The sequence below is a fragment of the Tachypleus tridentatus genome, chromosome 13 (genome assembly GCF_004210375.1).
Source record: "Tachypleus tridentatus isolate NWPU-2018 chromosome 13, ASM421037v1, whole genome shotgun sequence".
NCBI classification, from domain to species: domain Eukaryota; kingdom Metazoa; phylum Arthropoda; class Merostomata; order Xiphosura; family Limulidae; genus Tachypleus; species Tachypleus tridentatus.
Window position 1 is genome coordinate 183,801,560 of NC_134837.1, and position 18,044 is coordinate 183,819,603.

At 35.4% G+C, this 18,044-nt stretch overlaps 1 protein-coding gene across 12 annotated transcripts in view; it reads left to right on the top strand.

Annotated features, from left to right (window-relative positions):
• The window catches only part of LOC143236711 (uncharacterized), a 49,003-nt gene that overhangs the window by 12,437 nt on the left and 18,522 nt on the right, over positions 1-18,044 (top strand). For 7 of the 12 annotated variants that reach the window (XR_013019720.1, XR_013019718.1, XR_013019717.1 and 4 more), the window contains exons 2-4: positions 964-1,028; positions 1,777-3,235; positions 7,214-7,266. Coding sequence is in view for 8 of the 12 variants with exons in the window: in XM_076475139.1 (XP_076331254.1) it covers positions 964-1,028; positions 1,777-3,235; positions 7,214-7,266 (1,577 nt within the window). In the remaining 4 variants the exon portion in view is untranslated. The remainder of the gene's footprint in view (positions 1-963; positions 1,029-1,776; positions 3,236-7,213; positions 7,267-18,044) is intronic. The other 5 variants (XR_013019719.1, XM_076475134.1, XM_076475137.1 and 2 more) reach the window with 3 other exon arrangements.

The following is an 18,044-nucleotide window of genomic DNA, read 5'->3' on the forward strand; positions in this document are numbered from 1 at the left end:
TTTTCTTGTGGATTTCAAAACCAGCTTTCTGTTATTTTGTATCAAAAATTTACTTATTTCGCTTCTGAGTCCATGGCCTAGCGCGTTAAGGCGTACGCTTTGTAATCTGAGGGTCGCGGGTTCGCGCCAGCGTCGCGCCAAACATGCTCGCCCTTCCAGCCGTGGGGCGTTATAATGGTACGGTCAATCCCACTAGTCGTTGAGTAAAAAAGTAGCCCAAGAGTTGGCGGTGGGTGATGATGACTATTTGCCTCCCCTCTAGTCTTACACTGCTAAATTAGGGACGGCTAGCACAGATAGCCCTGAGTAGCTTTGTGCGAAATTCCAAAAGACAAACAAACAAACCCTTCTGAGTTTGAGAAGGAGTATATATTAGTTTGTGTTTTACAAATTTTCCTAGTGAATTAGAAAGCTAGTTTTCTACTGTTACATGTTCAAGATTTATTGATTTTTTTCTACTAAGTTCCAAGGCTAGACCAGCAGTTTTGTTGCTTCGTTTAAGAAGTTAACTGAAGTTAAAAAATAGTTCTTGTTACTTCATGTTCGAGTTTTATTGATTTTTTTACTGAATTTCAAAGCTATTTGATTAGTTATTTCATAAAAAACATTATATATAAATGGACTATAAGAACTTACGAAGAATTAAGTATGTATACATCAGGCACAGAAGAAAAATAACCTAAAAAACAGAGAAAGAAACAGCAGTAGGTTTGCAACTTAGGCTCTTTTAAAACTAGGATGAAAATATAATAAGCACGAAACAAAGACTTCTTCGGGGTAAAGACGAGTTCTAAGTTGTGAAAAGAAAGAGAGATTAGGTTAAGAAAAGACCAAACAAAAAGCAGGTAGGATGGCGTGTAGAAACATCAAGTGAAAGATACAAATTTCCAACATGTGCAGACACCAGAAAAATTAGAATAATTTCATGCGTCAATACATTCTTATAGTATTGTCTTTTTACAGGTGTTTATCTACTCCGCCTAGTTGTAGCTAACACGGTGTCTCTACATAACGTCTCTACTTACCAGGTAATTAGAGTACTTGTTAATGCTGTGTTAGTTAAGGTGTCATACTGAGTTGTATATTTACTGTGTTCTCACCGGTTTGAACTTATTGCTCGGTGGTTGCAGTGACTGAATTTAGAAAAATGTTCAAAGTTACTTCAACCAAAAAGTTGAATCTCGTGAGTTTAAATACTGTTCATGACATTTCTATGCTTGTTTTTAATCTACACTGTGTTATATTGTGTTATTTTCGTGTGAAGTGAAGACCTCCAGATATCGTTAATGTTCTGATAAGATTTGTAAAGCGAAACTATGTATGTAATAAACATGAAGTTTTTATAGCACATCAACTTAACAAGTTAACAATATTAGTTCATAGTTTCTATAGCACATAAACTTAATAAGTTAACAATATTGGTTCTTAGTTTTTAAAATACACCAACGTAATAAGTGAACAATATTAATTCATAGTTTTTACAGTACATTGTCAAACTCTTGTTTTTGAATCCATAGATTTTTTATGATAGTACAAACGTTTTATTTATTGTAGTTTACACGTTTTTGTAATAGTACAGATATTTTGTGGCAATACATATGCTTTTATAATACAGCTGTTTTTATGGTATTACATATATTTGTGTGATAGCACAGATGTTTTTATCGTAGTATAGATGTTTTTTTATGGCCTTTAAGATATTTTTATGATTACACAGATATTTTTGTCACATGTAATTATTTTACACAATAAGAATTGTTGAAATATTTTCTCAAGCAGGCCAGAAGTCCACAATTACTAGGAGGAACACCACCACCTTCAGTCGATCATTCCGAATTTCCATTGTTTACATCTAGTAGTTCAGAAAATGGGTCGAACCCAGCTTCTACGGTTCTGAACCTGGACACCACACTAAATATAAACAATTCCACATCGATCCTTAGGAACAGAGAGAGTAGTTTGGCATTTTCAGAGGATTTAAAAGTAAACAAAGATTCAGACTCTGTTACAGTCGGAGCACCCCCTTCCACCATTGAGGTAAGAACTGGAATGAGCTCGAGAGGAGAAGTCGCGGGAACCATTATGACACACACCATTTTAAACACAGAAGATTCCTCTTCTCCAACACAAATTCCTTTGGATAACTTAGGATTGACCACTAAGACATTATTGTTCGTCGATGATGCAGAATTACCCGAGATTCAAACTGTTACCATCCAAGCAGAACAGTCAACATTCCTTTCTGAGGAACTTACAACAACAACCGATAATATTTCACCAGAAACAATTACTAAAACATCACTCGAAGAGTCCAGAATCACCGGTTCACCCTCTGTTTACAGAGATGAATTATTCCAATCTGAGCCTTCATTTAACGATTCATTACCCACAGCAAAGAAAGAACTAGAAGGAGAAACAGAGGGACCTTATACAAAAGAAGGTACCGCAAACATTTCACAAAGTTCCACAACAGTTGATACACAACAGTTGAATGATTCTTTTACAGTTTCTTCCCAATCCGTTGATGTTGGTGAAGTATCTCAACAACTTGCAGTACAAACACAACATCCTGTCTCTCTAGATTCTACTGATATCAATTCCTCACTTACCTCAACGTTTCCTAACTATAAATCCACAAGTTTCACAACTGACAACAACTTTGCTGAACGTACTACAGCTGAAATAGAACGCTTTAAGGAGATGACTTTGTTTTCTGTTGAGGTCCCTGAAGAAACATCCTCACACAAGCCAACAAGTAAAGATGTTTTACTTTTTCATTCGGAAGGACTATCGACTGTTGATGGAATTCCATTTAACGAACTTTTGATTGGAAACGAGTCATTTACGACTCACGAACAATCATTAAAAGATACGCTTTCTATAACTTCTGAAGACACATTTTCTGAAAATCAAACGTTCTTGGTAATTTCTGAAGAAAGTCTCACTTCAAAGGATACCTTATTTATTACTCAAGAACCATCACTCACAAAAGATTCGTTTTTTGTTGAGACCATTGGATCTTCCTCGCCAAGAACAGAAGTTAGTTCGACTGAAAATGCAACAGCTTCAGAAATAAGTCACTTAACTAAGTTACTGGAAAACACAAATGGCACAGCCACGCAAGTAACTGCAAAATCAATCTCAGATAGAACATTTTCACAGTCCGATTCTACAGCGATGACTTTTGCAGTAAACTTTTCAGCTGAAACTACGGAATATGAGATTAATATGACAGGTAAGATTTGGTGAGAAGTTGCAATTGAAACTTTATTTTGTTACAATTGAAATCCCGCTGAAACAGATAAGTCAGGGAAACCGGACATCTTCTCTGTTGTAAATGGTAAGGAGTTGTGACTAACTACCTTCCTCCATCTATTGTATCAGATGACCCTCAAACAGTTTTGTGCGAAATTCAGCAAGAACAAAACAAACGGTTTATGGTACGTGAAAAGTTGTTTAAATAAACACGTCTGAACTTTGATTCTAGCTAGATCTGTCCGGTCCATTAACAAGCAATTACCAGTGTTTTTGCAGAGAAGATAATATGTAATGTACAGTAATAAAAAACTGTTCTTACTCTCAGCGAGAAAGTTAAGAATCCAGGGTTTCATTCACTCCTAGGCCCGGCGTGGCCAGGTGGATAAGGCACTCCACTCGTAATCTGAGGGTCGCGGGTTCCAATCCCCGACACACAAAACATCCTCGCTCTTTCAGCCGTAGAGGTGTTATAACGTGAGGGTCAATCCCACTATTCGTTGGTAAAAGAGTAACCCAAGAGTTGGCGGTGGGTGGTGATGGCTAGCTGCCCTCCCTCTAGTCTTGCACTGTTAAATTAACTTTGCGCGAAATTCCAAACAAACAAACAAAAACCTTACATGGGGGAGTACTCCATGATCTGGTTTAAAAAAGTTAATAAAGAGGGTTTTTTGTTCTATCTCTTGCCAGTTCAACACTCCCACTTACTCCCCTTTTTTGTTTAGTTTTGTGACAGTAAGTGTGCTTACCATTTAATCGTGTGTTAATAAAGATTATTCTTATGCAAATTCTATGATTCGACTCTTTCTTCCTTACGAAATCGATTAAAAGTAAGAGAGATAAATGGATAAACTCCTTAAGATGGTATCCTTTGGAACCTCCAGTTATCGGGCATTGGCTGACTGAGGGAAATCCACGAACCGAAAAATATTAATCTGATAAAGGTCTGGCTAGTAAGTTTTTATATTAATCTTAAGATTGTGACCGTAAATCGAAACATCGCAACCTATTTCTTGCCCTTCAATGAGTCAACTAATACCGTATTAAAAACCGGATTTCGAAACTCCTGGTGGGCAGAAGCAAATAGATCATTATATAGTTTTTGGTTCAATAACAATCAAACCTCTTTCTCTTGTGTAGGAGGTGTGTTTGTTTGATTTTGAATTTCGCGCAAAGCTACTCGAGGGCAATCTGCGCTAGCCGTCCCTAATTTAGCAGTGTAAGACTAGAGGGAAGGCAGCTAGTCATCACCACCCACCGCCAACTCTTGGGATACTCTTTTACCAACGAATAGTGGGATTGACCGTCACATTATAACGCCCCACGGCTGAGAAGGCGAGCATGTTTGGTGCGACCGGGAATCGAACCCGCGACCCTCGGATTACGTGTGTAGGAGGTACTTCTATAACTGTTTCGCGGTGTGATTGAATTTTTGATGTCACATTTTTCAATCTTTTGTTTATTTATTTGGAATTAAGCACAAAGCGTACACAATAGGTTTTCTCTGTTCCTCCCACCACGAGTATCGAAACCTGGTTTATAGCAATAAGTCTGCAGATATACTACTGGCAACTAGGGATAAATCTTTGAATTAATTGACTGAAAATACTCTGATTCATATTATTTATTCTGAAAAAGTTGAGTTATATTATAATAACTTAAAATATTTCATGCTTTAATCTATCTACATTATGGTCTTTGGTGTTGTTTTTTTTTTTTACAAAATAAGATTCACGGGCAGTGAATAAAAGATTGTTAATTTTATCTAACCACAATATTGTTAATTTAATCTAACTGAAACATTTGTTAATTTCATCTAACTACAATATTGTTAATTTAACATAACTAAAACATTTGTTGATTTAATCTAACTAAAACATTGTTAATTTCATGTAATCACAATATTGTTGACTTAACATAACTAAAACATTTGTTGATTTAATCTAACTAAAACATTGTTAATTTCATCTAACTACAATATTGTTAATTTAACCTCACTAAAACATTTGATGACTTCATCTAATATAAACATCGTTAATTTAACCTAACTGAAACATTTGCTGATTTCAGCTAACTTAAACATTGTTAATTTCATGTAACTACAGTATTGTTAATTTAACCTCACTAAAACATTTGTTGAGTTAAACATTGTTAACTTCATCTAACTAAAATATTATTAATTTCATCTAACTTAAATATTGTAAATTATGTCTGACTAAAATATAATTAATTTCTTGTAACTAAAGTATTGTTAATTTCATTTTGAAAGAAATTCGAGTCGTTTCGGATAAATGTTCCCTGCCGTTCACCTGGTTATTTTTTGTCGCTTTCCTATAGTATACCGCAGATAAATAGCCGTATGTTTCAAAAATACAAAATAGTTTGCACAGACTCTTCATGTTTGAGTTTTTACACTTACGGCAAGGGTTCAGGCCTATTTATGTGACGAAAAGCTGTTTTAGAATTATTTTATTTTGATATCCACGACCGACTCAATTACAGCACATTATGAAGAATTACGCTGTTTTCGTATATCATTTGGTGCCACTGAGTCAAGTGAGTTTCCATCTACCTCCCTCTCTCTCGTCTTCCTTTCGTTTTCACCCATCAGAATTTCTAACTACCTTCCCACAGAGTTAATTACACGCCTAAATTAGGGCATCATCCACATATATCTAGCAGCTGTGTTCCTGTTTTTGCATGTTTCTAAATTTCTTTACCAATTCTCGTTGAACTTTATCATTCACTTGTAAAACTACATTTAAAATGTTTCTGTTGTTTTATTTCAACAGACAAGCCTCACGTTTTAATCTCGTAGAGTGGGACTGATTATGCGAAACTTGTTATTATGCTGTCAAAAAATGCATAATAAACAAGGCTTAGCACTGTGCCAAACCAAAATAAAGCTGATTTAACGAATATTATCGTTATAAAATTGAAGAAAAACAAAGACAATTGTACGTTTCACAAAAACTTCATTTATTTACGACCGTGGTTTCACTAATAAAGGCATGATAATAATTATGAAGTTTCCCCATGTACTGACGGCTTCGATTATCAATATTATTATCTCTACATATTAAACTTAAATTTGTTCCACTATGAAATGAAAGTTTAAAGTCATAAATTAAGGCAAAAGTTGATTGCTTCATCTCGATCTTTGGTTGTTGTAAGCCCAAAGTTAGTCCTAGAAACAAACGTTAATTTATTTGCATGATTCAAACATTAGTTTCTTTTGTTTGTTTGGTTTTACTGACAGAATACTTTAGGAAGAAAAATTCTTCAGGAAGAAAAAATACAATTTGGTGTATTTTTTTCAATATATCTTATCAAGTCTTTTGTAGACTTTTTAAGCAGAATTTTCATGATTGATAAACAAATCTTTCGAAACGTCATCTTTTTTCATCCGGGCTGCTTTTGTAGATTAGTCCTACAAGACTCTAGAAGTTTTAGCTGCACTGGGCAACCGTTGCTCATTTCACTTTTGTTTAGTTCATCTAACAAACTAATTCGTACAAAGTTTGCTCCATCTAACGAACAAATTTGTACAAAGTTTGCTTTGTATTAGTATGTAAGTTTAAATATTGCCGCTCGCTGGAAGTTCACCGGTAATTTGAGGTTTTATAACACTAATATGTATACTTCCGGTAAGCAGAGCCCAGATAACCCACAGTGGATATATTTGTGTTTTAAACTAAAAATAAAATATTAGTTCATTATTTCTAACTCGTAACTTGAAGAATGTTGTTTAAATCCATAAATCAATTTTTTTTTTCTACTTATATGTAACATATTTTGGACTTCGCTGTTTGGTGTTCGTTGGGACAGCAATAAGTTTGCATACTTCTAACGCTAAATTCTGGGATTCGATTCCCTGTGGTGGACACATCAGATAACCTAATGTATAAGTTAAATATAATTTCAAACATATTAATAGTCCTTTTGTCTCTGTTACCAGAAGACCTGACCGAAAGCAAATTCCTGTCAACAGTAGACTCAACTGGAGAAACGGTAAGAAAACTGTTTAAGTTACCGGAGACACACTAAATTTTCTTTAGAGTTTTATTGAAAAAAGGTTGTTTTTAAAATAAATATATTATTGGTTATAAATAAAATAATATTTTCTTTTTTAAACTTTTTGTAATTTAAACCTATTTTAACATGTTATAATATTTTTATACGTATTTTTCAACTTATACATTTTTTCCATTACTTTCAATTTATTTATAAATTTTATTGACGTTAAAATGTTGTAAATTATATTCTCGGTCAGCTCTTGTAATGTTTATTGATTTTATGTTTTTATAGCTTTCAATATTTTTAATGAACTTATATATTGTTTTGTAAATATCTAACTTACTCAGTGGTAGTATATTTCATGTTTCAAAAACAAATTCAAGGCATATGCTTAACGCAATAATCAAGTCTACAGTCCCAGGACTTTATACGCTACTGAAAAAGCGGGGAGGCAAAGTGTTGAGGGGCCCGGCCCCCAACTCCAAATAAACTTTTGCCACAAGGCCCTCTTTTCGCTGGAAAAAAATAATTACAGCAGAACATTGGTTAACTATAACATTTTATTTTGTGTATAAGCTAATAAAGTGGGCTTGTTTTAAACATTTGTACCTTCCATAATGAAGCCTAGAACGCTAAGCATTAAGCCACGTTTAAACAATTGAAGATCTAAGTGGTAGGAATTTAATAAAAACGATATGTTACTTTAATTTCAAGGATCATTCACACGCTATTCATGGGTAAAAGAGTAGCCCAAGAGTTGGCGGTGGATAGTGATGCCTTCACTCGACCCTCTTCTAGTACAGAGGTAAATATACGGATTTACAACGCTAAAATCAGAGGTTCGATTTCCCTCGGAAGGCTCAGCAGATAGTTTGATGTGGCTTTGCTAAAAGAAAACACAAGCCTTCATTCGAGTCTTTAGTTACTAAAATAGAAACGGCTAGCGCAGGTAGCCCTCGTTTTGTTTTAACCTTGATTCATTTTTATGAATTTTAATAATTTTATTTTAATTTTAACTTTTTACCGGATGTTTGACCCAGATAACCTAATTGCTTTGTGCCATAAAACACCACACCAACCAAGTAACCATTCCTTGTATGCTAATCCCATTATATTTTTTCATATATTTTGACTCACCTAGGTTTTGGAATGTTAAGTACCTTTATCCCAATAATTAGTTTCGTAAATATGTTGTTTTAAGCCTTTTATTTGCAAAAAGTTGAAACAAGTCATATCTTTTTTAAAAACATATCGATCGGAGTATATCTTAAGCTGAAGAGCTGAAAGGAGGGCAAACAATAACAGCGTGAAGTTACCTCATGTTTTATTTTCTCTCTCTATCAAACCAGTTTAGTAAAAGTTGATATTTCGCAATGTGTTTTTGGTGGTGCTTCATTATATCTGCTTTCTTGGTCAACTCGTATGTGATTACCCACAATCTTATTTGCTGGCAGATGGACCATTCAACTTTTCTTGTACTATTAATTGGTCCAATCCTAACAGGTTGTTTATAATCTTAAATTCGCAACCAAGATTAGATTTATTGGTTAAAATTGGTATGGAGTCTACACTGTACAACTGATCCAACTAGTACATAGTCAACACTATAGGTCCTAAAGTCCTTTTCCATATAAAGGTACTAAACACTTCCTCAGTGTTTAATAACTCTTAAATATTTAAAGGGGCCACAAAGAGGGTAGTAAAATGTGACCATTAAATATTATATATTTTCCTTATCGCTTGTATAATTTCTTATTTTTATTTCAACTGAAGGATTAATTTGATAAGTTAATTTGAAGAACCGTATCATAAACCTGCATAATGTCGGCCAAGATTTTATAGAGGGAGCTTGTCTATGACGTATTACGGCTACATCTGTATCTGCACTATTCATAGTTAGTGTAGTTGTATATTGCCTACTGTTTGTTAAATGTTGCGCAAAAATAACAGATGACTTTAGCCGTCCATATGTTATACACTAGAAGAAGGCTTCTGTGGACATTAGTGACTCCCAGATTGCGAGTCGAGCGATATTGCGTAAATGTGTATATTGCTGAAGATTTTAAAACGTGACAATGTGTTTCATTCATGTAGCTTGAACTCTGCTTAAGATATACATTCGTTTGTTGTCAGTATTTCGCAACAATTGCATGTGAACCAATTAAGTTACTAATAATGAATTTTTATTGGGCGAAACATTTTAAACAAAATCTTCGTATTATTCCAGAACAAAATGGCACATCATGCGCACTTGAGGTAAAAGGGCTCAAGTATAAATAGTTATTTTAGTTATTAGCAGCATTACGTCTCGAACCTTGAAACCTTCAACCCGTAAGTCAATATGCTAACCGTTAGACCATGCCCAGTCTGTTAATTAGTATGGCTGTGGATTCAGTTCACAACTGTAGTTGCATCAGTGCTAACCAACATAAAGGGCTATCTGTATTTTGCCCATAACAGGGCATATAAGATTGAATTTTGACATTGTATGTCCATAAATTTTCCACTGGCCCTGCGAGGGACTAGCTCATCAAAACAGACGATGAATATTTTCTTCAATCCCTAAGAACACGTAAAATTCGGAGTTTTTAAATCAACAAGAGCTCTTAAGACGACTTGAGAAGGAATCGAACTTCAAGCAGTTGCAATGGTCGTTTTATTATGTTTATATACTATATAAAAAACATTCATATACAAGCAGGCATAAAATTGCCATGGAGATGTGGTATAAATTCATATTTATTAATCTATATAATAATAACAATATTTTTAACAACATTATTCAGCATTATTTAGCATACCACTATTCGATCACGCTAGCCGAAGAGTTGACAGTTGACAACTGTTTTCCCTTAAGCCTATAACTTCAAAATTTGGAATGGTTAAAGCAGATAACTCCTGTGCAGTTTTGTGTTAACATCCGAATCATGTTGACTGAAGGATATTTCAGGCAGTGATATGGTAGAGGTTTGTTTTTCATGGACTGTTTCTAGAGTGGGGTGAGGCGTTCTTCGGGGCGAAGAGAAAATTGTTAACTGTGATTATTGGTTAGCCCGGTCTTCTGATGGAACTACTTCCTGTGTAATTGTTTCTCAAACACAGTTGGTACCGTGAGAACGACACTTAAAGGAAGACCACTCACTGTGAATGTTCCTAAAAACAACTGTTCAAATTTATGGTCTCAGTGAGAGAAGTAAAGATGGCCTCTGCCAGACGAGCAGGTCGTGTTAACTGTTGCCATTGATAGTTAGAATCTTCTGGCCAATGAGGAATAGATCTTAAGGCTCATTGAAGTTGTCTATTAATTGATAAAGTTATGTGTGATGGCGTGAATAGTGGTCTATATTGAAATTAAATATGGTGAGTACAAGACAGCTGTTAGTTACTGTCTTATTATTGTTGGTGATAGAACAAAACCTTTATCAATATACATTTGTATGTTAATAATTAAAATAAAACTTCACTGAAAAAATAATAGGAAGTTTATTATAGTTGGATGAGTCTTAACACGTTAACGCAGATACTAGCACTAAAACACTATGCTGTTATCTAGAATGCTTCAATACATTTAGTGAATCCGAATACTTGTGTCAAGCAGTGCCATCTTTAGGTGCAAATTACCATTACTTACTTCTTTGATGGGTGATGGTCCAACTAGTGCCAAGTTGAGCCAGGTGAGAAATAATTACTGATGCCAGAGAACGAACACTTTTTCTGGTACTTTCTCTGAGGTTTGTCCGTTTGCTTGAGACGGCAGTAAACAAATAAATAAAAATAAACACGAAAGACAGAAATAAAATCTACTTATGCAGTTAACGTGGGACGAAGAGAAATCTCAAATTTAAACCAAAATACTTACCACATACAAGAACTAACGCTAGGTGGTTTGTAAACCGTATTTGAAAGTTTAAATTTTGTTGTGTTTGTTGTTGTTTTGAATTGAGCACAAAGTTACACAATGAGCTATCTGTGCTCTGCCCACCACCGGTATCGAAACCCGCTTTTTAGCGTTGTAAGTCCGCAGACATACCGCTGAGCCACTGGGGGACGAACTTAAACTTACAGAAGCAATATAGATGTAGAAAGACCGACGGCCATGTTTTTCCACATTCCCTTCTTCGCAAGACCAATTTTCTTTGTTTTATTATCAATTCTTAAATACAATTTGATTTTCTGATGCTGCATGTGTTATTTTGCTCTTTGTAGATGGTATGCCGATTTTGTTTCGCATATCCTTGATACTAGGTAAGCCTAACTGTAAGAACTTGATAAAGTTAATACAGTATTAAAAAAACAACAACTGCTAAATACATGCACCAATGAACTACAGGCGCAATAATTGAAAACTTTGTATTATGGTAGCAATGGAAAAGGACCTCTCGCGGTAATTAAACTAATGATAAATATGTAAAAAGCGACTGGAACTGTTCGTGATTTTTAAGAATAACGAAGAAAGTGAAAGTGTGTGTCTCGTATTGAATATTTTATTGATAACCTTACATGGACGTGGCTATGAAAGAGGACAAAGTAAATGCAGTAGCATAACCACTGATCTACGTGTTTTAAATAATAGAATATTCAGCAGTAAACTAAAATGCAGGGGAAGGGTCGGGTTCGCCGGGAACTTTTCCTTTCCCTCCATAAGACCAGAATTCCGATGATGGTTCGAGAGAAAACGTTGGATGAAGGTAAAATTTGAACGATTCTGAGTTTTGTGATTGAGTAGGATAGACGTATCTTCTCATATTTTGTCAGCAAAGAAATTATACAACCGTTATTTTTGAAAACCCGTCACTTTCTGAGCCTACTGTGTAGTACCGGCGAGCTATACTACTTAACTGGCAGGCAGGAGATCTTCCTAAAGCGCTTTCGACAAGGAAAACTTGCCGAATAGTTTCTACGAACGAACTTTTTACAAAATTAACTTTTTATTTTAATTTCGTCTGGACAAACAAATCCAATTAGTAGACCAAATAATACAATTTAGTGCGTGTGGTCGTTGTGCGCGTCACAAAGACAAACAACGATTTCAAAAATGTTTATCTCCACGCCTAAGTCAAAATGAAGAGAGACCTCTTCCACTAGTTACTTATACAGAAGTCTAGTGTAGGTGGCACTCTTAGCACTGGTAAGCCTAACGTGGATTTTAGTCCTAACTTGAATGATTTGATATTAGTTGTTAAAAACGAACATAAAACTATTACTAAAAAAACATATAATGGTAAGCAGCCATAGCTCCTGTCTTGTGGTTAGGTAATAACTTATGATGAAATGGAAACAGGAAATAATGTAATTGACAAATAAATCACCATCCTGGATGACACAAGTAAAGAACATATTAATGACAGATTTGTCCTCCGCTGGGACAGTGGTAAAGCCTACGAATTTACAAATCATGGGTTCGATTCCCTTGGTGGACACAACATATAGCCCGATGAGGCTTTGCTATAAGAAAAACACACACGCTAGCTTTACCACGGTGACCGAAAAGAAACTAAAAATCAACACCGAAACGCAAAAGACTAAAACACAACAAACACCGAAAGAGCCACCGAAATATTCAGTATTTACTCAAGGCGAACGAAATGGGCCCGGGATGGCCAAGCGCATTGAGGCGTGCGGCTCGTAATCTGAGGGTCGCGGGTTCGCATCCGCGTCGCGCCAAACCTGCTCGCCATCCCAGCCGTGGGGGCATTATAATGTTATGGTCAATCCCACTATTCGTTGGTAAAAGAGTAGCCCAAGAGTTGGCGGTTGGTGGTAATGACTAGCTGCCTCCCCTCTAGTCTTACACTGCTAAATTAGGGACGACTAGCACAGATAGCCCTCGAGTAGCTTTGTGCGAAATTCCAAAACAAACAAACAAGCGAACGAAATAAAACGATATAAATCGAAAACGAAATGTGTAGTTATAAAACGAAGGTGGCGTAAGAACCGGTTGATCTAAACAGTCTAATACAAGATCGGCCTGAAGATGCTTTTAAACCTGGAAAACTTTCCATATACTTACCAGTGATGAACCCATACACACGGTCATTTGTAATAAAAGAAATTCAATACAATATATAAATTCAGGTAGAACTACCAAATTATAACATTGAATGCACTAAAGTCGAAAGGATTATGGACGCCAAGAAACTTTACAAAATTATTTAGAGATATTACCCAAGATACCCAGAATTTGACATCTAATGATATCATTCTCTGATATCTGTGATTTCAGGTGGAAGAAACAAATGCCCACAGTAGTTGTGACGCATTTAGCTGCAGCCCATTAATTTATCCCACTCAACAAACAGTTGAGTTTATCACATGACCCATTGTAATAAAGAACATGAAACCAGTATTGTTGGATTTGTAACGAAAGACGTACAGCCAGTATATGAGTAAATAAAAACACAAGAATGTATAACTTAAACCACAACACACTAGAATTAAACACAAATTAAAACATTTGTTATACAACAAACAACAACCTACACAGCAGCTGTAATAAAACACACAAGTAACAAGACGCGGACACAAAATTAATCAACAAAGGAAACAGAATCACAACATGAAAATAAACAGATAAAAGAACAACGAACCACAAAAGTCGAAAGTAGCCAATTCCTCGAAACACTTGAAAACACATTTATGGACTTCAATAATATCAAAATAAATAAGCCTGTATCACTCACAATCTTAATTACAACAAGCAAGAAACACATAAACACCGATTAAATTCCACTTGGTGCGCATTTCTTCATCAAAATTCTCTGTACAACATATAAATATCCAGGGTGACCTTCGAGGGCGAGAACGTTTTACAAACAAATGCTGATATTTTAGTTATATCAGAGACTGTGCTAAGTCGATATAATATTTTAAAATTTGCAAGTAATATATCAATTGTAAAACATAGATTAGATGAAAATTCTCCAAACAAGGTATTGCTGTTACATATAACACAACCATATCTGTAACAGAGGTTGAAACTACCGATATTTGTATAACAATAGAGTATTTATCTCATACAATAATTGCATAACAATAGATGTATTTATCTCAAGCAATTGTATAACAATAGATGTATTTATCTCATACAATAATTGTATAACTGTAGATGTATTTATTTCATACAATAATTGTATAACAATAGATGTATTCATCTCAAACAATAATTACATGACAATAGATGTATTTATCTCAAGCAATAATTGTATAACAATAGATATTTTTATATCAAACAATAATTTTATAACTATAGATGTATTTATCTCAAACAATAATTTTATAGCAATAAATGTACTTATCTCAAACAATAAGTCCTGGCATAGCCAGGTGGTTAGGGCGCTCGACTCATAATCCGAGGGTTGCGGGTTCGAACTGCTGTCACACCAAATATGCTCATCTTTTCAGCTGTAACTAATATGTGGTCAATCCCACTACTCGCACACTATTTTGACACAATAAACGAGCATATTGAACAAAATGAACACATACACGCTCCAAAATTTCCAGTAACAACAAATCCACACAGTTCAAGCAACAAAAATTATTCAACTAAAATCACATAGACAATAACAGATATAGAGGTACTGACATCAATAAAACAAACTAAATCTTCAGGTAAGGATGGAGTACGAACCATCCTTAAAAAGGATACTGAGAAAATGTTTTCCCACCTCACAGTGTTTGTTTGCTTTGAGAATTTCGCGCAAAGCTACACGAGGGTTATCTGTGCTAGCCGTCCCTAATTTAGCAGTGTAAGATCAGAGGGAAGGCAGCTAGTCATCATCACCCACCGCCAACTCTTAGGCTTCTCTTTCACCAACGAATAGTGAAACCGACCGTAACATTATAATGCCCCCCATGGTTGAAAAGACGAGCATGTTTGGTATGATGAGTATTCGAACCCGAGACCCTCAGATAACGAGTCGAGCGCCTTAACCACCTGTCCATTACGGGCCGGTTAACGGTGTTATTTGATTCATTTCTCATCTCTGGTTACGTCCCAGCCTCTTGGAAGCAAAAATATTTTCTTATGTTTCTAAAGGAAGGAAAACTTCTAAATAAACCAATTAGTTAGCGACTAACCAATCATAGTAGGTGTGCAGGCAAAACTTTTGGGAAAATTAGCAATAGGATCTACACTTTTCTGGATATTACATCATAATTGTTCGAAGTTCAAAATGGTTTCGTCAAGCATTTGATTAGGTTAACTGAAGCCATAATAGATAGTTTTAATTAAGACATTCACTCTCGCCTGCTTTCTATAAATAGAGAAAACATTCAACACTTTGGCGTAAGAGTTTAAGATAGAAATCGAAGCAATTAGAAATACCAATAGGTGTTTGTTGGTTGTCTAATTTCTTAGAAAATAGAGGGTGTAGAGGAAACGTAGAGGGCGCCTACTCGGAATATTTTACTCCCGAAACAGGGGCACAGCAGTAAGAGGTACTTAGCTCTATCATTTCCATCATGTATGTAAGTCATATGCCATTAAATGACCAAAATGTAATTTAACGTCACAGTTTACAGACGATGTGGAGATCTGGAAAGGCTCTGTGACTTCTTCGATTCAAGCTACATATTTACAGCCTTTTCTGGATCAAATTGTCGAATACTGTCAAAAACAGGGTAAAAGTAATTATCCCTAAAACAAAAATTGTACTGGCTTCAAAGTCGATTAAAAGTGTGATAAATCCGTCTGAAATACTTGAACGGAGCTATTCTAAATATTGTCTCGTCGGCAAAAATTACGATTAAAAAATTAAATCGGGAATAAAACACAAGAGGAAACCACGGCAAGATATTAATAGGTAAAAACACAGGGTCACACCAATAAAATGTAATCACACTTTACAAACAGTACATTAGACAAGTTATGAAATACGCCTGTCCTGCTTAGACTGGTACAACACCAACAAATAAAGAAATTACAAACAATACATAATGGAATAATCACCACAGTTTACAGAGTACCAGAAACGACAAATATTACTTTCACGTATAAAAACGTGGACACGAAATTAATTAAAGACAGGCTCACATCACAGATTGTTCGTTCCAAAACTTTAATGAAACTTTATTATAAGAGCGACTCATTAACCGCGATATATCACTATATCATAGATAATAATAATAGCCCTAGATATTGTTTGTTTTTAAAATTTCGCGCAAAGCTACTCGAGGGCTATCTCCGCTAGCCGTCCCTATTGTTAGTGATTAGAGTGTGTTCAACCAAGTGAAGCGAAATATTTAATGTGGAACTGTTTGCAAGTCCATACCACCAAATTAAAAAAATATATTCAACATGATACTGTCAACGAGTTTATACGATTAAATGAAGATAAACAGTGGTAAATGCTATAAACAGTTTATTCATGGACACGGCCCTGGAGATGGAAGTAAAAATAAATGTTCATCCCCAGTGTGTTCTACGTTAATATTATTTCAACAGTTTATTAGCAGTAGTTAACGGGGAAGAAGAGGCCTGGATTCATCTTGACCTTCCTAGGTCGTGCACAACGACCAGAGACTTCCAGACATATTTTAAACGTTGTCAAGGGGGGGGGAGGAAAGAAAAGAGACGGTCTTTGTTATCGTTGTAGAAGGTTCCTGAAGAAGTTGTAAGGTGGAAAACTGAACATTAAACGAGTTTGTTTTTATTTTAAGTCTTTTGTGTATACACTATATTATGGCTTGTTTTTGTTGTTGTCGAGTTTCTGGCGATTCATTCTTTACATCTTTTATCATATCTCCACTATAGCTGGTCACGTAATAACACATTGTTGCCGCCAGGGCTGTTTCCACCACGCACGACATATTTATGACTTTCGATAACACGCGTGAAAGGCGGGTGTTCACGAAGTGAAGCGAACACAGTAATGTCTGCTTGTCTTTTTCACTAACAGCTGTTATATTATTTCCACGTGAATTTCAGCATGTGAAACGATGGCCTTCTCCACACTCGTTCTTTTCATGTTTTATCCACTTTCATTCCTTGCAACAAAAAGAAAGTCAAATGGAACGATCAGACGATCTAATAAACCAGTATCTGTGTTTTCTTGTATTCGTGATTTAACAATAAATCATCCATTATTGTCTGATATATCTTTACTCAAAAGAACGTGTTACCTGTTTTTATTTTTCCTTTATTAAATTTACTGATTATTAATAATTTACAGAATATTCGGCAGAGGGCTCTAAATAGTATGATATTTATATTCGCAGTTGAAGAACTTTAGAGTATAGGCTAGATTGTTTAGAATGGGCTATCTGTGCTCTGCCCACCACAGGTATCGAAACGCGTTTATTCGCAGTGTTCGCAGACATACAACTGTGCCGCTGGGGGACTAAGAGCGTGCGACACAAGAACAAATTAAGTATACGAGGGTAAAATCGTGAATGTGTAGTGTATGGCAGACATAAAATTATTAGGAGGTATCAACCCCCCTCAACTGGGCGTAGACGTTACCGCTACCCCTGTTCCTCAGCCTACCTTTTGTAATAATGAACCAGAACTAAGAATTGAATACAAAAATAATAATGTGTTATTAGTACGTGCCCTAAAAATCTGGCATGAAAATTATTCAGGTAAATTCGGTAATAATTACTGTTCGCTTACTTGATTTAGTTCACACCGAAACGGCTGCAGTTCGTGAATCTTAAAAATGTAAGTCGTGCCTAAACCACAACTATATATTTGTCTGTCGTATCCCAGCCAGCACAATGAGTTCTGGTACTGAGCGAAAGGCGTCGTTAGAATTATATATGGCGGATGTAGT